Source organism: Vulpes vulpes, chromosome 4 (assembly GCF_048418805.1).
Source record: "Vulpes vulpes isolate BD-2025 chromosome 4, VulVul3, whole genome shotgun sequence".
Taxonomy (NCBI): Eukaryota; Metazoa; Chordata; class Mammalia; order Carnivora; family Canidae; genus Vulpes; species Vulpes vulpes.
The window spans coordinates 86,758,300-86,780,710 of record NC_132783.1 but is presented as its reverse complement, the minus strand read 5'-3'; the positions used below and the strand labels follow the sequence as shown (position 1 = coordinate 86,780,710).

The following is a 22,411-nucleotide window of genomic DNA, read 5'->3' as shown; positions in this document are numbered from 1 at the left end:
TTAGACTGAGGTTTGAAATCCACTAAAAACCAACTGTTATTCAGCAAACTACTTGTAAATACTGTATGTGTGGGTTTTTTAAAAAAATCATGTTTTCTTTTTTTAGCTTCTCCAAATACAAGCATCCTCCAGAGCCTTGGTCAGTTCTGTTGATCACACTGTAAATGTGCTACCTACTGAAAAAGTTACTCTCACTCTGATGCTCATCTGAAATCGCACCCAGATGCATACATACGGAGGTGCACACAGTCATCCCTGTTCTTGGCAGAAGCCCAGACCTTGAAAGGAGCAGGTGAAGCAGATCAACTTCCTGAGTCGCTAGGAAAGACGGCGGGGACGTGAACAGGCACCCTGAGCTCTTGCAAATTCCCATTCGGTTTCTGTCTGATAGACAACAGGGAGAGTAATGGGGCAGAGGTGATGACACCCTGATGCTTCTTGATGCTCTCACCATTTTGTGGAGTTGGGTGTGTGTATGTTTTTTTACCTACTGGGGCGGCAGTAGGGGGAGAACAGCTTGTGTTGAGTAATCATCTTTTTACGCAGCTGGGAGAGAAAAGGAGAGGCATTAGGTAGCTGAGAAACATTCACCCTCTTCCCAGTCAAGGCATACTTACTTCTTCCTCCGTTCTTCAGAGGCAACAGCCCCCTAGGTGGGACCTTTTATCTTAGCTTTAGTTAAGACCTATTACAGTCTTCTTTGGAATCTGTCCCTGCGGCAGCAGCTGCCCCACAAAGATGCCTTCCTGCTGAGCTGCCCATTTCCTTGAGTGTCTGCTAATTACGCAGCAGCAGTCACTTTAGACGGTCCCAGTCAGGCCTTCTGCCTTGAGTTCAGCTCATCATGTTTTCTTCTTCTCAAGTCCCCAGTGCAGAGGGCTCATGTCCCCCCAGGTCAGCATTTGTACTCTGGTCCTGGCTTCCAACTGGAACTCACTTGGAACAAATGAGAACCCACCAAGGAAGTAGGGCCACAGGGTCACAACAGTATACAAGCAGACCGGTTCTGTGTCTGCCTCATCGGCTGGGGGTACAGCGTCCCACCACATTTGTCCTTGAAAGTTGGGCTAACCTAGCACCACACTTAATAACTTCTAAAGGGAAAGCACACGCTCACACATGACTCTCTCCCTCTTGCTGTCTTGACTCCAACCGAAAGAAAGCCGCACCCTCAACCCTCATGTTCTCAGCAGCCGTCTGAGATCTGAGGGAATTTAGGTCTCTAAAGAAAGACTGGATCATGATACTCCTAGAAGCCTAGATGCACAAAGGGTTTGATAGAACATTTAGAAGACAGTGGGGTAGGATGCGTGCTGGTATCGTTAACCAAGGTCTTTAGACAATGAGCAGAGGAGGTGAAGGCAGAAGAGATGTTCGCTGTAACTCTTGCCTAGGTGTGCTCACATGTAATTTGTCTAGAATCTTTGACAAGGGTCTAGGATGTTCACGTGCCCTCCTGCATTCAAGGTACTGAAATCCGTCCAGTGTATATAGATTTGAAGCCTAATTCAGAGACTGCTCTCCAAAGAAGCTGAGAGAATGGCTTCTTAATAGGGTAGGTCCTTTCCAAAAATGAAGAGACACATGCCCTGTGACACAGACTGTAATGGCGGGGAGGGCCACAGAAGGAGACATAGCCACGTGGTTAGGTGCCCACCATAGCAAGACTGGGGGTAAAACCCCTTTCCCTCAGGACACCTGATAGCATCCTGCCCCAAAGAAGGGGCATTTTCCAGGATCTTGGGATGCTTTGCGCTGCAGCAACAGTTTTTATCTTATTATCTGCATAGGTGACCTTTTTTCCTTTGGAATTTAATTTGACTAATTAACCTCTTTGCCCCTGCCCCCATGTGCTCCTGCTTCTGATTCCTTCTCCACATCATTACCAGGGTTGACTTCCTATGAAAGGTCATGGCCTTATTCTCCTGCATTTAAGCTTCTGTAGGATAAGATGAAGCCTAGACATGCTACCACCAAGGTACATTTGCAATCTCTGTCTGACCCCATTTCTTGCTGATCCTACAGTCTACTTAGGCTCCCGTCATATGGAGGCCCCTCCCTCCATTCCCAGGATGCACTGTGTGCTCTCTTGCCTCCACGTTTCTGCCCACACTTATCCCTCTGCTTCAGTATATTATCCTGCCTTCTGTCCCTGACAGATTTTACTCATGACTCATAATCCACCTCAAAAGTTTGGCAGAGGCCACCTTTTCCAGAGCCCTTGGTTTCTTATCTGTATTTGACTACTAATGATCGTAATAGCTAAAATGACACAGCATTCTCCATGTGCCAGCCACTAACAGAACAGTTAGCATTGACTAACTCATTTATTCCTCTCAACAATCTGAGGAGGTGGATATTCTTTGCATTTTATACATGAGGAGGCTGAGGTCCAGAGAGATTAAACAACATGCCTACGGTTCTTCGGTAGATTTTTGAAGCAACGCACTGTTGCATATATACGCTTCCAGAAATTAAAATCTGGGTAGGCTCTTCTACTACATGGAAAAGGACCGAAGAACAGAAACCATGTTTGATTGAATTTTGTGTTCCCCAAACTAGCATAGTGCCTATCTCTAAAGAACCTTGGAGAAATTTATTGAATGAATGTATGGACTATTATAGTCTTGTTTCAAACTATAATCTTTTTGAAAACATGTCATTCAACTTAAGCCTGTAGGTTTTTAAGCAGAGAGAATGAGTTGTGACCAAGTGGAAACAGCTGCACCTTCAGGCGCGGGGAGGCTGGTGCGGGGAGCAGCCCTGTACTCCTTCCCTACCTGCATCCATTCACATGTTGCAGTGGTGCTCGAGTCTTGATGGATGGTCAGCTCTCAGGGAGCATGTGAGGCCGAGACAGCACCCTGCTCCTTCACGAGGAGCCTATGTTCCCCCCCACCCCCCACCCTGGGGCTGTGATCATACCTATAGAGGAGAAGACTGAGCTCCAGGAGCCATTTTGAGATGAGTGCCTGTTTTCCTCCCACTATTTCCAATCAGAACCAGGGGGGAAAATCGTCACTTAGGGCTAGACCACACCATCCTCTGCATTGTGTTCAACGCGTCAGAGATCACAAGAGACAAAGGGGGAGGAGAAAGGAAAGCAGGTGTGAAGGAAGCAGTTCCCAGGAAGGCAGTTCTCAGATACCCCATGTGGCCTTGACATCAGAGGGGCACTTGATGGGCTCCTGCTGAATAGGTACTATTTTTCATTGTTTAGGAAAAACTTTAATTTTTTTTTCTGATCAATGTTGATAAAAGGTGTGTTTGGGGTGTCTTACCTGTAACTAAGGTTTTGTGAAATGGTTAAGGTATATGTGGAAGAACTCACTTCTGACCAGCCATCCATGCTGGCATGAAGAAAAGATGGCGCCCCTTGGGAGTGGGTTTAAATTAAGGGTCGTAAGTGCTTTCCTGGGGCTGTAGTGGCATAGAGTTACCTAGTTTGCACTGCCCCGAGCTTTCATGACCTGGTTGGGTTGCTCCGCTGCCTTGTTACACCTCGAGAGTCACCACGAGTTCTGTAACCAAAGTGTTAAGGATGTTGGCACTTAACTGTCTCTTATTTATCTGACCAGCTGAGCTCTGCTTGTATAATGAACTGTAACCACAGGAAATCATGGTGTGTATTTTTATGTAACTGATGCCTTGCTTCTCCTGAATTTTCGGAACATCTTAAAAATTATGGTTGATGTTAAAGACTCTAATGAGGTTGTTTGTTGAAGCAACATACATTATAACAAGACATGCATTCGAAAGGATGGCCAGGGAAACCATCTCATCAGCGTGATGACCAGTTCTGTCCTCACCTTTCCTCCTCTGTCTCTCCCCTCCCTGTCCCCTACGCTGCCTCTTCTCGCGTGTAATGCCAGTGCTCTGTACAGTGTTCTGTTTAGAGTGGTTTGAACATTTTTCTGCCCGTGTCTTTCATTGCTAAAGTAACTCACCTCTCTCATATCGACTCTTACCCAGGAGCCGCACTGCAGACTCTTTGATGTAGGTCTTTTCTGCATGGCAGCTAAGGCCAAGCTGTGGTTTTCATTGCATGATGCAACCTCACCCTTTCGGTTGTCACCTCCAGGTTAACCAAATCCTTTTCCTGCACTGCCCATGCATGCTGCAAGCTTCCCCCACAAGGCCTGAACCTGAATGTAGTGAGCACTGGGCGCATGTGTGGAATTGATGCGGTGAGCATTCCAATACACTAAAGCACTGGGATTTAGGGTTTTCTTTGGACATCTTCATGGGTCCTCAGTTTGCTGTGATACCACGAAGGCCACTCTGTCCCTTGAAGACTCAAGACTAAAACAATGAGAAACAGAAAAATAAATATCCTTTTTTTAGATGTATGCTGAGCAAAGGCTACCATGGAATTTAGAAGCAAGGGTTGGTTTTCCAAGTAACCACTAAGCTGATGATCAGCCCTACAAATTCCCAACTCTGCATGGATGTGCTCCAAATGATGAATTATTATGGTACCTTATCACATTTTTCTGAACACTGTTACCTCATTTGGTTTTGCTTAGATTTAATGAGATTAATAAAAATCTAAATGTATATCCTTAAAAGAAAAGCCAAAAACCTCTTAGGCTAAATGTCCTGAGAAATACGGTCATTGGCCTTTGTGTTTATTCATTGTGCAAACAGGAGTGCCACTAATTCAACTTTAAAAGATGTAAAGCGGTAGTACTATAAAGGAATACCATATTCATTGGAACATGTTGGCATTGCATTCAGTATTACTGATTAGTAATTGTGATCATTTTCTCTCACTAAGATATACTTTTGCCTTAGGGGTGTCTAGTGATTCCTTTTTGGACTGGTTTTCTTTTTTTTTAACATGTTTTTTCTCTTTTTTTTTTTGCTCTGTTTTATCCTCAGAATAAACTTTAATAAAAAATAATTGTTAAGATCTTTTTTTTGAACTGGATTTTTTACTATTTCCCATAAATAGATGCTTTACATTTTATACATACCTTGGCTGTCATTTGAGAACAATGACAGATGGGCGTTCCCAAACTCTGATAATCCTATGGCAGGAATGAGAGTTCCTAGAGAATTCTTGGTGGAACCAGCTTGCTAGAGCCTCTTAGATTAAAACTCTGCACTAAGCAGTCATAATGACACAGAATTGAAAGCTTCATATCTTGTGTTTCATTTTTCTTCATGAATCCTGATTTTCTCATATCCAAGGGATTTAGTAGATTAAAGTTCTTTCCACAATGTTTTTCTTCCTATTCTGCTAAACATATCCTATTCACCCTATAGAGATAGACTTCACTTAGAATTTAATAACCTGTTCTTTTGGTAACCAGTACAAAGCCCCTTTGAATGGAACCATTTTCCTTTTTGACAGGAGCTTAGATGGAATTATAGTGTAGACCTATGCAGAGCAGGTGATCCTGACCAGCACGATGACATGCTCTCACTTTACCAGAGCTTTCCTTCATCTGGGGGTTTGGTGAAGGAAACAACTGATTCTCTTCTTTGGGATTCTTTAGTAAAGGGACCCACCCCTTGTTCTGAGAAAAACACAGTGCTTCCAGATAAAATGAAAGGATTTCTGAAACCCGACATCGGGTGGGGGGTGGAATAGATGGATTCATTTATGGAGACAAAAGAGAATCCTAAGAAATCAGCTGCCTAGGGACATCCTGGTTCCCTCACAGAGCTTTTATTTTTACAGTAAGGGGGGAAACAACTCTAGAGAAAATCAAAGATATGGCAACAGAATTAAGAAGGGGAACTGCAGAAGGAAGCAGGGAAAAAGAAACTTTACCCTGATGAGTGTACGATTCGTTACTTTCTGACTGTGAATCCAGAAGTCCGGTGGACACCATTAATATGGTGGAAAGTGCTATTATTTCTGAGCTATGAGCAGGACAGTTTTGATAAGTGATTTCCAGTGCTAACCAGAAGCAAATGGGAAAGAAAAAAATGAAGGAAAAGAAATGTTCCTGGAGGTAAGAAATTATTTTCATGAAGTAGTTAAAGAGGAAATTAGAAGAGTATACACTTGAAGTTATGATTGTATAATCATAGGGTTTAACAAGCCATTACGATTTTCCGTGTTAATGATGACAATTTGTCTCTAAAGGTAATTTGTCACATCTGATTTTCCGTGGTGATGTTGGTCCCCACTGCTCAGGTCACTTTATGGCATTCCTAAGGCATGACTCCTGCTTTGGACTCAGCAGACTCATGACTTCTAATCAGCAACATCTCAGGCTCTCCTTTTTGGCTGTGAGGCTGCTGGGCTCCCAACAAAACTCCTAAATAGGAATACTTACAAAACTTCCACGCCTCAGCTGTCAGCCAAAGACAGAGCTAAGACACAGCTATTTTATTTTCTTGTGTAATATAAAGGTATAATTGTTTTCTATGCCAGATATCAGAAGAACTTGTACCGGGTCTTTCTCAGTATCTTCTTAGAAAAAAATTCTCAACAAAAAAAAACCCAACCTCAGGATGTCAGAAACAAAACTATCATAATTATCCTTTAGCATCACATAAAAATTCGTGGGGCGCCTTTAACAAATGCCAGTGTCCTGGTGGTGAGTATATATATGTTATGTGACAGTGTTTTCTATTCTGCAAAGTGAAACAAAGCAGATAAACAGAACCATTGTTTCTTTATGTAATTTTTTCCCCTAATGCTTTTGAGCCTCCCCAGATCAGTACCAGGCAGGCCTCTAGCATTGGTGCTCTTTGTCATTGAAGCTCTTCAGATGAGACCACCGAGGAGATGTGTGCCATTCTGCTTAGTCAGATGTGGCTGGCAGATTGCGGGATTGAAACTTTAGCAGATCTACATGCCTTAGCCTGCTGTCAGGAAATTGGAGTTCCATGAAGGGAATAGGAAAGGGATCTGTCTCCTGCATCTTCATTACCCCCATCTGATTAGGCTGTCAGTCTGGGTCCCAGAGGAGGCTGGGTTTGGCTGTATAGGTTAAGTAGTTTTGGCTTTCCCACTCTAAATCCTTGTAGGTAGACCCATAGCAAGGAGGCATTGCCAAGGTCAGGCTATTTAGGTGTGTCAGGATTACATTAAAGCCAGGGAGCTGGACAGGGGTGGGAGCATAGGGCATAAGCTAAGTAGGAGACTAGTAGGATTAGACCAGGGAATACCCAGAAGAATCCCAGACAGACATCAGGAGAAGAAGGCTCAAACATGGGAGTTTTGAAGCCTGAACCCAATAACAGTTTAAAGAGGCCCCATAGTGATGTGAAAGACTGTTATACTGTGGGAATCCCAACCCACCTGCTCTACCTTAGGAGCCCCTACCATTCTCTATGCAATTATGAGACCTTCATAATTTATTTAGGAAGCCTTGAGCCCAACGTACCTTGTAACTGTGCCCCTAGGCTGCTTCCTCATGGTTGCTCTCTCCTTAAGAAATGGTGACAGCAGGCAATTGCCCCCCAGTGCCTAAGAGCTGACTAGTGGTTATTACTGGCAAGAGATGATTGTCTATGGGCCTCTTGGCACATGTGTGACAACATTTGATATCCAGTGGTGTTAGGATGAATCTGCTTTTCTTGCTTCTTCAGGTCTCCATTTTTGTAGGCATGAGAGTAGTTTGGCTCCAGGGCTCAGAGCTCCTGCAGCCCCCCACTCCCCTTACCAGGCATTGTGTCTGGTTCCCTGCTCTTCATTCAGACCTGAAACCTCCATCTTCTCCCTATTTCTAATCACCTTACCCAAGTGATCCTATTTTGTGGATGGCCCCAGAGTGAGGTTGGAGTAGAGAGCATACACTTGTGCTGGTAGGCTGTGGGTATGTGCACATGTGTGTGCACATGTACCACCCACATGTACCACTCTACAACTGTACATGCTCACTGATCCTGCCCCTGAAAAATTCTTAGTCTGCTCTGTAGTATTTGTGTGTGTGTGTGTGTGTGTGTGTGTGTGTGTATTTGAATTCTCTACTCATCACATCCCTCTACTAGATAAATAAGTTTACTAAAGAAGAGAAGGCTGGAGTCAGTGGAGGTAGAGAAATAAGAGTAAGGAGCAATCAGTCATGGGTTCTCAGACAGTTCAGTGAGAACCAAAGCAGCACTCATTTGGCAAGACTCTGTTTTATGTAGTAGCTTAACTCTGATTTATTACATAAAAGTTGCTGGCAAATATGAACACTAATTCTAGTCTGGTAACAACTGTGATTGAAATAATTGTAGTCTGTAGACAAATTGGAAAAAACAAACATTAGTGGGCAGGTTGTCTTGGACATCATTCCAAGAGTCCAACAGTGAAGAAATACATGATCTTACAGACGTAGAATTGGAAGAGATATTTAGAAGACATATGACCAGTTCATCCCCTGCCTCTACTCCAAATTCATGGTAAGCCAACCAGGCAAATGAAACTCTCTCTTCTGCTAAAGACCCAGGAAAAGAATACACAACCTCTTGTGGCCACTCATTAAAGTGACTCATGGCTTTCTCTGTCAGGAAATCTTGGTTAATTATTTAGTATTTATGAGACTATGTGGCTGCCTTCATGGAAATATAATTTCCCTGGTGTTTCCTCTTTAGTATTACCCAAATGTAATACTGTAATATATAGAATGACAGCAGATGTTAGCTCACTGCACAACTTATTGAACATTTGAATTGTGTTACAACACTCAATAAGGAGGCAATAAAACAGGTACAAATGGAAAATTAAGTGTGAAATAATTGATTCTATCAGTTTTTGTTCCTTTGGATAATTGCCTTTTTTTTGGCATTTTTCTATAAATAATTCTTATTTATCACTATTGTTATTAACTGAGTTTTAAAAATAACTATCACCTGTTCAGCACTTAGTCTTTACTCAATATCTGATTTCATTCTTGCAACAGCCTTTGAGAGTTGTATCCTTATCTCCAGTTTACAAATGAGAAAATCAAGGCGTGGTGGTCAAATTATTTGCCTAAGAATATACAGTTAATAATGATAGAGCTGGGATTTTGTTTTTAAAGATTTTATTTATTTATTCATGAGAGACACAGAGAGAGAGAGGCACAGACACAGGCAGAGGGAGAAGTAGGCTCCATTCCATGCAGGGAGCCTGACATGGGACTCGATCCTGGGTCTCCAGGATCACACCCTGGGCTAAAGGTGGTGCTAAACCACTGAGCCACCAAGGCTGCCCTAGAGCTGGGATTTTAATTCTTCCATTGAATTCCAAAACTACGTAACTGCTATCCATGCTTATGGTCAACTTCTCAACTTCAACAGAGAAAATTGGGGCATCTTGAGGGCCATCCATCTTTAAGCAAATGGATAACACAAGCAGAGGAGCTTACCTCCTCAGTAGATGGGGTCAGGTTCCATGATGCCAGTACCCCTCAGAGGCCCCAGAAGCACTTCTGGGGGTTAGTAATATCCTGTAATACCCAAATTTTGCTCTTATTTTACTTATTTGGGTGCCTAAGTGGATAAAAAGATATGGAATGAAAATGAGAAGGGGACCTTAAGCTTAGATAGCATCTTGAAATCTTGTGAGATAATTTAGAGGAATTCCATCAGATAGTGATAGAGATTTCACCATCGAGTTTTATGAAAACAGATTATCAGTGTGTTTCACTGAGAAATCCAGGGTGTAAGCAACTGACATATTTTGTTCTCTTCATCAGCGATCTATGTAATTTTGTTTGTCTCCTTGAAGAATGTTTAGTTATTAGGACCAATTATTCAGGTAGATATCCTGAGCTATACAACTGCTCTGAAGTCTACAGCTCTCATTGTTCCAGGATTCTCCATAACAGTCAGAGCTCAAGAAGACAGAGCACATGGGATCCCAGAATAGTAAGGATTTATATGCCACCTTTTCATTTGTTCCCATTCATTGCAACACAACCCTAATGAGGCATATGTTTGTGGCTATTGGATCACATCTTGTCAATTGAGTGGAGGCGTAATTGGAAGCCTGATGCTGTCAGAAAGATTAATAGACCTGTTGATACAAACCCATAACTGAAGATTTCCCAACAAAGCCATTTAACCAACTGCCTTGGGATCAAGTAACAAAAATGTTTTCTGTTCACATTAGAACCATTGCAAGGTCCAAAACAAGTGTTTTAAGATTTAGAAAAGGCTCCTTTTGAGGTCATTGTCCTTAGTATTGATTGACGACTGAACACAAACTCCCCCATCAACAAAAATAACATCTTAGAAGATAGCTACTCAGATGTTCTGGGATAAAGTCAAAATGATGAGCAAAAGAAGAGGCTGCTTTTTGTTTGATAAAAGTAATAAAACCTACACAAGTTATTGAATATATGTATGCTCCACTGAGTATAAACACTAGAAGTACCAACATCAGAAAGTTAAGCTCTTAAGTGGATAACTCTGCCAAGGTAAAATGGGGGCACCAATGAAAGCTAAAGGATAGAAAGCTTTCTATCCTTGGATCTATTTGAGACCTAGGGTGCTGTCTAGGTTAGAAGACAATGTTCTAAATAAAGGTTATTACTTTCTCAGTGGTTAATTACTATTGTGTCATTTGCACTAAATCCACTATTACTATTAACTTAGAAGGTATTTTTCTGAAACCTAAAATTATATGAATAATAATATCGATAACTTGGAGTATATTGCAAAGAATTGCCTCCTTTTAAAAATAGTTTGCTCTCATAATTTCTGACCAGCTAGGTACTTTTATTTCTGTTTGTAGGCACTTTGCTTACCCAATATATCCAGACATTATTAGAAAAATCTCAAATCATTTAGATTTCCTCCCTCTTGGTTGCAGATAGGTTCCATAGTATCCATGACTGTATGATGTTATCATTTTTCTTTATTTCAATCGAATGGAATGGGATGAAAAACTTACTGTTTAGTCCATAACTGAAAGTGTTTAAAGTATCTAAACCTCATACATTCTTGTTCTTCTAGAATAAGAGAGGGTAAGAGAAAACAGGGCATCTTGAGGGTCATCTGTCTTTAAGCAGATGGATAGCTAGGAGTTATTTCTCCATTAGCAGAAGAACTTACCCTCAGCAGGTGGGTCAGTCTTCATGAGGCCACTAGCCCCCCAGGTGCCCTGGAAGCACTTCTGGGTATTAGTAACATCCTGTATGGCCGTCTTTACAGAGCAGGGTTAGATACAAGTTGGATAGGTATGCTTCCTCTCAATTTTTCCAGACCATTTGACAAACACATTCAATTTTTCTCAGGCAGTTTTACCTCGTCTATAAATCAGTCAACCGTCATTGTTTCAAAAAAGCTCCATGCCAGGGTCTGTGGATAGTAGATGCTACATCATGTTTCTCTTACCTTTCCAAGGATGTTGCAATTCTTCTGGAGAAGTAAGGTGGTATGGCAAAAAGGATATTGGGTCTGTCCTAATAACCCTGTCCTAACCCTTCCACTTAGCTACATGATCTTGCCTAAGTTTCTGAGCCTCTACTTCTCAGAAGTCTGCAAAATGGTGATTATAGCAAACTATTTTGCCAAGTTGTAAGGACCAAATATGACAGTATGTGCAAGCTCCATACAATTGCCAGGTATTATTATGTTGGATTAGATAAGAATCAACATTATAAGACAGTTTAGAATTCATCACTCCTAATGCTATAGGAATTCAGAGATGGGAGAGGTCAGTGAGGGTACAAGTAACTTACTGAGCTGAGCCTTTCTTTCAGCTTTGAAGGCTGCCAAAGGTTTGAACACAAAGAGAGAAGAGCATTTGAAGAAGCCACAGCAAAAGCAATGATTCAGAATTAGGAATACGTGGATCACATTCATGACATAAGGAAGGTACCAGCTCATGGTAGCAAAGGGCTTGGCCTGGAGCATATGATGGAAAATAAAATGGGGCATGTAGTGAGGTTGGGTTTCAGAGATTCTTCACAGCTGGGGTTAGAGCTGATATATGAGGCAGGAGGGAGCCATGATGGTAGATGAATGACATCTTTTAATTAAATTAATCTGGCAACATTGCAGAGGTGAGACTAAGAGAAGAGTGTGGAATCATTAAATTCATTGTATTGATTCATGTCTGTGGTGCTGTGGGCCTGCACTCTGGTGGTCCATAATCCTGGTGGGAATTGAGAAGGCTCCATGCAATTTAAAAAGGGACTAGACACAAGAGCAAGGAGAATTTAAGTGTTGGAAATTATTTCACAAAGTGCTATTTTGTTCCTCAGTTAGTCCCTTCCCTCCCATGTGGTTATTTATTAAATCATCTCAGATATTTGCTGCTGTTGTTCACGTCCCAAAACCGCTTAACATTTTGTTATCTTTTATAAACGATGGTCTCCATAACCTCTCCCCATCTATACTTCATTTTTGCTTTTAATCTTAAACTAAAAATGTGCTCCTAAGGCACTCTGTTAATTAGAATGTCGGTGAAGCTCGCATCGTGGTGTTGTAATTACTTCTCTGTATCGTCTTAATTCCCCCCCACCCTTGTTCCCACCTGAAAGTGAAAATATCTGTTCACCTTCTTGATCTCAGCAATTAGTTAAGTGGTATGCAGCTGGTTATCTGGGGATGGGTTCAAATGTTTCATCATCTCTATTCAGGTCTGAATGGGAATCTTCTCGAGCAGCAACACCCGTAATTAGTGTGTCGTTGCAAGAAAGTTCTTCTGGAACAGTGGTTCTCAAACTGTGGTCCCCAGACAAGCAGTAGTATCCGGGGAAAACTGTTAGAAATGCAAATTCCCAGGGCCCCAGCCCAGCCCTACTAAGTCGGAAACTCTGAGAGGGGCCCGCCAATGTTTTAGTAAGCCTTCTAGGTACAAGCTAAAGTTTGAGAACCGCTGTCCTGGAGAAATATCTTCATAAGGTTGAGCAGCCAGATTCAGAGAGTTAGGAAAACAGACTTTGGAAAACACTAGGGGAATTTAGAGGCTGAGAACAGAGGGTGATTGCCTTCCTCTTGGAGATGATACAGATTTCCAGAGGAACAACTGCTGGAAGTGAGATTGTTTTGGTCCCTAGTCCCTGCCCCTTGAAAGAAAATGTGGCCAGCCATTGCTTGCCCTGTGCTTTGGAAAGACAAGGTCTTAAGTCAGTTTCGGGAAGGACTATTGGATCTTCCTGCTCAAGGGTTTTCACTGGATATTACAATGTTAATTGAATGAAGAAAGATATTTGCCATTCTGGGTAAATCTTCTTTTCTTCTATAGTCATTTAAATACTGATGGTATGCCTATTGGATGATCAAGAGGAAATAAGACCTCTCTCCTACACTGGACATTTAAACCACAAGCAACTTTTTATTGAGGTTCTTTTGAAAGTGTCTCAATCCTAGAGTCCTAGTGAAAACACTAAATTTGCCTAAGGTTTTAATCTCACCTTTGACCCATGGACTGTGGGAGTCTAAGAATGAAGAGTCCCTCAGCTTACCAACTATCTTGTGTCCCCTAATTGCTAGGTCACTAGTTAACCAGGAACAATTTAGGGAAAGTCCATTTACTACTTTCAGGACCAGAACTAGTATCCCTATTTCAGTTCTCAAAACTCCATCTCTCTCTCTCTCTCTCTCTTTTTTTTCTCTCTACTGGCAACACATATCCACATAAAGGCCATTCTGATGTGGGCATGCCTCACCAGAATGACAATCAAAATTTAAGTGTGTAATTCGGAGTCACTTTCTTTTGTATTAAAAAAAAAAGTGATTTCTAGCTCTTGAAAGTTCTGTGTATCTAGACAAGAAAGTCTCTAATTTTACATGAGAAGGAAGAGGGCTTTGTATTTCATTTTCTGTTCTACAATGAGCATTAATCATTAAGATAAAAATCTCTTTGGGAGGAAAATAAATCCTGGCTGATATGGCCAACCCTTTTATTGTTGAATTATATATTTTCTTTTTATAAGATCAATGAACTTCTCCATCGGTTGTTTCCATTTGGGGAATGAAATGATGGGGCTTTAGAATCTCTGCTGTGTGGTCTCTGATTGTGTGAGTTTGTGGACTGCAGGCACTCAGAGGATTTATCTCAGAGGGCATCCTGATAAACAGTTCCTGCCACTTGAGAAAACTAGGCAGGACCTTTCTCCTTAGGCCTTTATGGCAAGCAGCAAAGAGCTAAAAGGGACAGAAAACAGACTTCCTTGATCACTCAGGTCCTACCTGGGTCCCAAGTAGGGCCAGAGGCTGGCCCTTTATTATCTCAGGGTTTCCTGCTTCTCTTCACCTCTTCCATCCTAGCAGAGCATGCTCATAACATTGGTGAGCTTCTGCCAGAAGAAAAGCTGCTAGCACCAGCAGCATAATGTACTCCTTTTCTTTTTTCAGTCCAAAGTTTAGGATTCAGGGATACTATGAAACAGTGATTAAAATCAGCTCAAAATTTTTGAAAGAAGTACTAAAGAAAAGGTTTGATATGGTTTCAGCATTGTGTCTAAATCAGGAGTGCTGTTTAGGTGTATTTCTCAACACAGGCCCTTTAGCAGAGAGCCCTCTCATTGCTGCCATCGGGTATGGGGAATATAGGAGGGAACAGCAGAAATGACAAGGAGGGAAAGGATCAATGGGAAGAAGTTGCTACAGCCTGATTCCTTATGCTCTTTTGAACATCTGCTTCTGTTTATGTGGAACCAAAACATCCTCAGTGGCTTTGAGCTGACACCTTGCCCCCCAATTATCTCATTCTCTTGAACACCTAGCGAATGTTTTACCTATTAGCTACATTTTAAGGTTACTACCAAATAAACCACAAAGGCCATGGAATTAATGGGAGCTAGGAAATTCAGGGGACCCCAAATATATTACCAATACCTGTTGTGTGGGCCATAGTAAGGTTATTGTTTGACCTTGGTGAAGTGATAGTGGGTTTTCCGTGATAGACTTGGGAGCCAAAACTTTCTCTCTGTCCCTTTGATTATGACTGTCAGTCTTGATGAATATGAATTTAAATGTACATCTAAGTCACTACTCATACAAGTAAAACTCATAAAAATGAGCGCAGTATTTACCAGCAGAGCTTCCCATCCTCACTCTCTTACACACGCATATACACGCACCATTCATTCTTCAGTAGCACATCGTACCAGTGGCTTACATAGCCTAGAGATGCATTGTCTCTTCAACCCTTGCAATCTATAGTGGATTTATGTCAACCTAGTTCATGTACTTCTTTTCACTGTGACTAGAGCAGCTAAGAGCCCTGACGCCTGCAGACCTTGTGGTTCTTGTTTTTAACATGAAACAAAACACCATCCTGGCTTGGGGATTGCTGAAGTGTCACTTATTAACTCTAGGCCTGGATTTTCCTTTTTTTCATTTAAGTTAATACCCATGTAGGGGAGGAGGTAAAGATCAGTGGCTTAGCTTTTTCTGCTCCTGCCTCCTTTCAGCACTGAACTAAGCAAATTCCATGCCCACTTGCCCACCTTAGTGAAAACCAATAAGTTGTCATTTCCTTTATAAAAGAAATGTTTTTTCAGTGTTTGCTTTTTCTTCAGTCTGCCTAGTTGGTAAATGCAAATATAGATCACCCCCCCCCCCCCCCCCCAATGCTTGTCTGGAGGTTTTCCCACCTATTTGTGATTTGAGAGATGACAAAGGGCATGTTTGGCTTGTAATAGAGATCAAGAATGGATAAATCCAGTGCATGTCATATGATTGGAGAGTCCCATAGACTGCCCCATCATGCCTCTGTGTGGGCCCTGCATTCCCATACTGCACAGATTCCTGCCTGTTGAATAACCAAGCATTGTCCTTGCGCAAGTACAACTATACTAACTGGTATTGCGTACAGCGATTTCCAAAGTGATGGTACTCGGAAATCCTCCATCCTGCACTTCTCAAGCTAGCCGTCTCCTGGTCCAGAGGTCCACGTTGCTTTCCATCCAGGGAAAGTATTTTGCTTCTCCTCAAACTCCCCATCCTTTCCCTCACCTCACCTTCTTTATGTTTCTGGCCTGAGAGTTACCATTTGCTTACTGATAACAGTATACTATGAATTTACATTCACAGCTTTGAGATGCTTATGAGGCTTTCCTGCTTCCCACCCAGCCCCAAACTTGGGACTTCTCACACACTGATCCTCTGATCAGTTTGACGCGGGAAAGCACATGGAAGCCATGTACCAGTTTGTATAGTAGTACCCTTTTGAACTGTCTACTCTTGAACAAAGTAGAGTCTGCTGGGGGTTCGCATTGGCTGCTTGACACACACAAAACCAGTTAACTTGCATGCCAAAAGAAAAAAAAAATTAACCCTTAGAGTACTGCTTCAACATTTTGGTTTAATGGTCTTGAACTTTACCAGTTGGGCAACGCTTCTTTCTCCAGATCAGAGTGCTGTACATAAAGTCCATACATAGTCTAGCCGGAACATCAACCAGGATCCTCTCCTCCACAGCTTTCCTGAGATGCTCCTGGGTCTTTTATTCCTAATCAACCAATGGCTTTACAGAGGTCTAAAATGCAACCATGGGTTTAACTGAAAACGGGCTCTTTTTCCAACATGCTAGAGGGTATGAGGGATTGTTTTAGCTTTGGAATGTGTCCTCTGAAAGAAAGAAGTCAGTTCTTTAAGGGTTAATATGAAATTAAGGAATTTGATGGTCTCTCCTGCTTGTCCTTCCTCCAAGGTGTCTGCATGATCCTTTTTTAGATTCTTAGCTCAACTGTTGAATGATAAGAATAATGTATATATAAACATATAAGTACAAAAATGAATAAAAGAACAAAAGACTGAATGGTTGAATGGAAAGACCCCTTGGCGATGCTTGCTCGATTATCACAGAGGGTAGAAAGACCAAATGTTTCAGTCAACGAATATTCATTTTGTCCTCTACCCCGAGTACCACTACTACACAGTATGCAGAAGCCTTGATGATGCTTTTCATTTACCTCTTGCTTTTTTCTTCTTCCTGTCTAATAGCCCAATAGAATCCTGCCAGAATTTCTACAAAGATTTCACATTACAGATCGACATGGCTTTCAACGTGTTCTTCCTTCTCTACTTTGGCCTGCGGGTGAGTCTCATCCCCACTACGCGGTATCATGATGGGGCTTCTTGTGCCCACGGGCCGAGCCCCAACAGCATCTGCTCTTGCACAGGTGAAGCCCAGTGCTTCCAGGGCAGACAAGAGACCCACATTCCGATTTTCAGCCCTTTCCGTAACTTAGCATTTTCGGAAGTGTTTGATAAAATCTTTTCCCAAGGAGGAGACACAGGGATTGAAATAATCGTTATGCCTCTACTGGCCAACTGTTTCTCATCTCTCTAAATACTAATGCGCTATTGTCTTAAATAGAGAAAAAAAAAAAAACCCTTCTCTTAAAATTTATGTTTATCGGGGGTCACTTAGTTGAATCCTGAGAGAGTGGTTGTGAGGATTGAATTGAGGCACAGTAGCTTGGTAGAATTTGGGGCTTGGAGGATTTATAGTAGAGCCTATCTATGAGGGGAGCCGAACAGAATGTGTATTTCAGAGATTGTGTGTGCATGAGTGTGTGTGTGTGTGAGTGGATGCGAACACATATGCTGTACTTCCAGTTATATTTCTGTTAGAGTCTAATGAAGGTGAGACCACTCAGACTGTCCCCATGGTGCAGTTGAAAACCACAGGAAAATAGCTGGCCTGATGTTTCTCGAAGGTTAACGCAGTCTTCGGTCACTCTCTAGAAAAGGCTGTATAACCAAATTCTAAGGCAGAAACAGCCTGTGATTGGTATAGATCTGAGAAGGACATACCATCTCCCTCTAGGCCCCTGTGAAAAAAAGCAAAACATAGCCTTTGGTGGAAGAGTATAGTTAGAATGCCGGCATCACGCTTCTCATGTTTTTCTCGTTTTCTCTTTCCTCAGTTTATTGCAGCCAATGATAAGCTGTGGTTCTGGCTGGAAGTGAACTCCGTGGTGGATTTCTTCACGGTGCCCCCCGTGTTTGTGTCTGTGTACTTAAACAGAAGTTGGCTTGGTGAGTTTGTCTCTTCCTTTCTTCCTACTGGTTTCTGAGCTGTGGGGGTCAGAGGCCTGATCTGTCCCAATAGAAGCGGAGTTTTACGTATTTATGGGCACAACTGTTGGCATTTGGGGAGTTAGTGGTGACAGTTCTCTTTGGAGTCCTGTCCTGGCAGGATGTGCCCAGTTGGGGCTTCAGGTAAGGCGGTTTTATCATTCTTGAAGCCTACTAGTCACACTGTCACAGCCAGGACCTCTGCCTTCATGGTTCTCTCGTTTTCATTCAACCTGCTGGGAAGACTGGACAAAGAAACCCATGGGGATGAGGCCAACTTTCCGAGGAGCTGCTTCAGGTGCCTCAGATGTCTGCCTGCCAAATGTAGCTTCTGTCTGCTTCTTAGTTTTATGAAGAGTGGGTCCTGCCTGGCTTGTTTATGGCTATGGGTTCCTCTGTGGGGCAGGGTGGGGTCAAACATCTCGAGCCACCATCTTCTTGAAGGATATAGGACCTCCTTCCTGCGTTAAAGGAGGAGCTTTCTCTGGTGCTGTGTTCACATCTCTCTTTCTGTATCTGCTCAACATGTCACTTCCTGTCTGTCCCTGGCAGGCCACTTCCTGCATCAGGAACCAGGACACTTTGGTGAGAGAAGTAACTAGCTCAGAGAATGGTCATGGCAGCCAGAGGCATAGACAGACAGCTTTGAGCTTCTTTTGGTTGCACTGAATAATTCTCTCAGAATGTTCCTGCTACTGTGGGTCTACAGGGGAAAAGGGAGGCTGAAACGGGGCTCAGAGGACTATTTCTAGGTTCCTTCCATCTTTATTTTTAGAAATTTTTTGTCTTAACTTTTTTCAAAGTAATATATATTGTTGTAGTCAGCATAAACATTTAAAGATGTATGAAGAAAACAGCAATCATGTCTTCCCCCTGCACCCATCACTGCATTCTCCCTGGGATGCCCTGTGTTAACAAACTTCCATTTTTCCTTCATGTCCCATTGCCCCAAACATGGATGCACATACAAGTATTGTAAAGGTGGTGGTCTTCATGCAAATGAGTGTGTCCATCACATTGCACTGCAGTTTGGTTTTTTTATTAACTAATAAATAATGAGTATCACTTCAGCTCTGTAATAATTCATTTTATTAGCTACACAAAATTTTATAAATGGTTGTATTATGGTTCATGGGGCCATAACCCTAAGGATGGACATCTGATTATTTTCTTTTTGTGCTGTAAACAGTGGTTTAGTAAACACCCTAATCCACATATCTGTATAGTTCTATTTCTCTAGATGGTTCCAGGTTCCTAGAAGAGGAATTGCTGGATCAAACAATGTGTATATTTTAGTTTGTTCAGATATTGATGGCTCATTTTTCAAAAATGTTGTGCCAAGATATGCTTCCACTAGCAATATGTTTTTAATGTCCTTGCTAGCTTTGTGAATTTATTACATGCCTAGTATCAACTATTTAAAAAAAGAAGCCCCATTTTTATATGCTGTATGCAGTAATCATATATGCACATATCTGTGTGTATCTGTGTGTATCTGTGTGTGTGTGTGTGTATCCCATAAAGATGCTATTTTCTACTAGTTTTCTCATTAGAATTGTGTTCACTTGCTCAATGGAAAAGTTTTTATCCTTGATCCAAGACATGTTTGCTTAGATTGGGTTTCCCAGCCAGTAAGATGGGACTGTCAGAGACACTCACCAATCTGAGAAGTGTCCTAGGTATGACCTGAACGTGCTCTGGTGTTGAAGGTCCCAGCTACCTCAGCTTGGCTGTTAGCTGGGTTTGTGACTTGGGGAGCTCACATTGCTTCACTCAGCCTGTTGTTTTTCATCTGTAAAATAAATTTTAGGTTAGATTATTTGATTTCTCACATACTTTCAGCTCAAAATGTCTCTAAGACTCTTGCATTGTTAATGGGAAATTTGGGATCTAGGTTGTGGGAAGGATTGGAGGGTTAATGAAGTCAAATCACCAACAGTCCTGAGTCAAAGTAACATTCGGGCTGCTAACCAGGTCTCGTCCTAGAGCATCCTGTGGTGAAGAATATATACACGTGCACACATGCACCCACGTGCATGCATGCACCCTGCAAAACTCCAGAAATACATATAGGCAAGGAAAGAGACCAGGTTAAGAATGTGGAGCTGAGCCTCCTTGTGAGGTTAAAAGGAGTGTCAGCAGAACTTGGATGCTAAAAATTGGCGTCTTTTTGTGACTGATTTAATCCTGATTTTTGGAGTTGTGTTCTCATCTAGTGAAAATCCACCAGAATGAGTACAAAAAGGAGAAGAAAAAGAGAAAGGAAGAGAAATGAGATACACTTTTGTATCAACTGTGGTTGCTCTTCAAAAAGAAGAAGAAGAAGAAGAAGACGACGATGACGAAGAAGAAGAAAAAGAAGAAGAAGAAGAAGAAGAAGAAGAAGAAGAAGCAGCAGCAGCTCTAAAATTTGCTTTGATTTGTTCATTAATTGAACAATATTTATTAAGCACCTACTATGTGCCAGGCACTTTTCCAGATGGTTAAGGAACAACAGTGAATAATGGGGTGCCTGGGTGGCTCAGTTGTTTGGGCATTTTACTTTTGATTTTGGCTCAGTCATGATCTCAGGGTCAGAGGATAAAGCCCTGTGTTGGGCTACCCGTTGGACATGTAGCCTGCTTAAGATTTTCTCCCCCTCCCCACTTCTTTACATTAAAAAAAAAAAAAGAGAGAGAGAGAGAGAAACAACAGTTAATACAATAGACAGTGTCCTATCCTGTGACATTGCAGTGGGGAAGGAATAGGAAGAAATGAGCCTAATAAATAAGCAAATTATGTAGTATGTTAGGAAGCAAAAATATTTTGAAACTGGAAACAGACCAACAAACTTTTGGGCTATGAAATAATAATAAAAATAACCACAACAAATAATCTTTCTTCTCTTATAGCAGAAGGCACTGTCCATGAAATACAGTTGGCTCTTTGGTAACTAAACCTCTTGGGCGAGATCTGCAACTGGTCTGCCTGTTATGGAGGAGAATTCAGTATAATAATATTTCAGGGAGGCTCCCACGTCTGATTTAACACATGGGTTATCACCTCATGAAACAAATACCGTGCCGATGAGCTGCCAGAGATAAAATGAACATTTCCATGAGGTAGGGCTTATAATGTAGAAAGAATAATCCCATTCAGTGGAGGCATTTTAGGAGGAGCTCCCTTCCTCCTGGAAAATGAAAAGGTGCTACCCTTCCCGGCAGAGGTTTGGTAAAGATGAGGAAACTGCAGTCTGTTCTGTTTCCTGCCCCCCCCACACGCCTGCTGAGGCCTGCCACCCAGGGGGCTGTGCTGGAACTGGATCCATGCAGGTGCAACACAGGATGAGCACCATGACCCCCACCTGTACATTTCCCAGGGCATAGCATACACTGGGCTTGACTCCTTATCATTGAGTATGGTTGTATAGGGGATAGTACTCATTTACTTTACTCTATGCATTACCTTAGTGCATTGGACGGCCTGTTACTAGTTACTGTTACTAACAGCTAATTCTGGTTCTGCTGTGTGCTGGGCATGCTGATAGGCCCCCAACACACCTGAACTCACTTAATGCTCAGAGCAAACCTGTGAGCTGGGAATGACCTCTCCCCATTTTGCAAAACAGGCTCAGATACGTTAATTCCTGTCTTAGGTCGCATAGCCTGGGAGTGTTGGAAGGGGTGATGTGCCTCCGATTTGACTTTATGCCCATATACATGCTGTTCTTCTGCCTCTGTCCTTACCCTTAAAAGATTGGGGATTTTGAGGACGGGGTTAGGGTGACTGAGCTGGTTTTGCCCATTTCTGCTGGCCATTCTCCAGCAGAATGGAGATTAAGGACCTTACTCAGGAAGCTTCACTTCAGGCAGGCAGGGATCTCAGGGTCATAGGATCAAGCCCTGTGTTGGGCTCCCCTTTGGGCATGCAGTCTGCTTAAGATTCTCTCCACCCCCCACCTCTTCACACTACAAAAAAAAAAAAAGGGAGAGAGAGAGAGAAACAACAGTTAATGCAATCTTACTTCAGAACACACATCCTCATGCCTCCTTCTCTCCTTCCCACTCCTTGTTCACCTCCAGTATCTAGAGTTGCCATTAGGACCTGGGAAATATGCAGAGCTTGTGTGGTGTCTCCTGAGTCCCAAGGTCTCGTAGTACCTTGGGGGTCAGATCTGCTCTACCTGGAGGGAGGGAGAGACTAGGGACTTCCACACATGCTGTCAGTAGAGCAGAGTGGGTCAGAGCCAAGTTCTGGGTTACCACCTCAATTCACGTCTTGACTTGGCCAGTGGGTCATTTTGAGCCAGGTTGTTTATTCACCTCCTCAGGTTGTTGAGGGGATTCAGGGAGGAAGAGGAAGTAAAGCACCACGTACATAGGACGAGCTTCGTGATTATCCTGGGCTTCTCTTTCTAACCTACCTATCATATTTTAAAGCGCCAAGGAAGAAAACAAACCAGAATGGAACCAAAAATAAGGCAGTGGGATGTGAGGACATCCACGTTGGCAGGCGGCAA

At 42.4% G+C, this 22,411-nt stretch overlaps 1 protein-coding gene across 32 annotated transcripts in view; it reads left to right on the top strand.

The window, feature by feature from the left end:
- KCNMA1 (potassium calcium-activated channel subfamily M alpha 1) overlaps positions 1 to 22,411 on the top strand; it is a 717,848-nt gene that overhangs the window by 403,230 nt on the left and 292,207 nt on the right. For all 32 annotated transcript variants that reach the window (XR_012001127.1, XR_012001126.1, XM_072756332.1 and 29 more), the window contains exons 4-5: positions 16,834 to 16,927; positions 17,763 to 17,874. Coding sequence is in view for 30 of the 32 variants with exons in the window: in XM_072756332.1 (XP_072612433.1) it covers positions 16,834 to 16,927; positions 17,763 to 17,874 (206 nt within the window). In the remaining 2 variants the exon portion in view is untranslated. The remainder of the gene's footprint in view (positions 1 to 16,833; positions 16,928 to 17,762; positions 17,875 to 22,411) is intronic.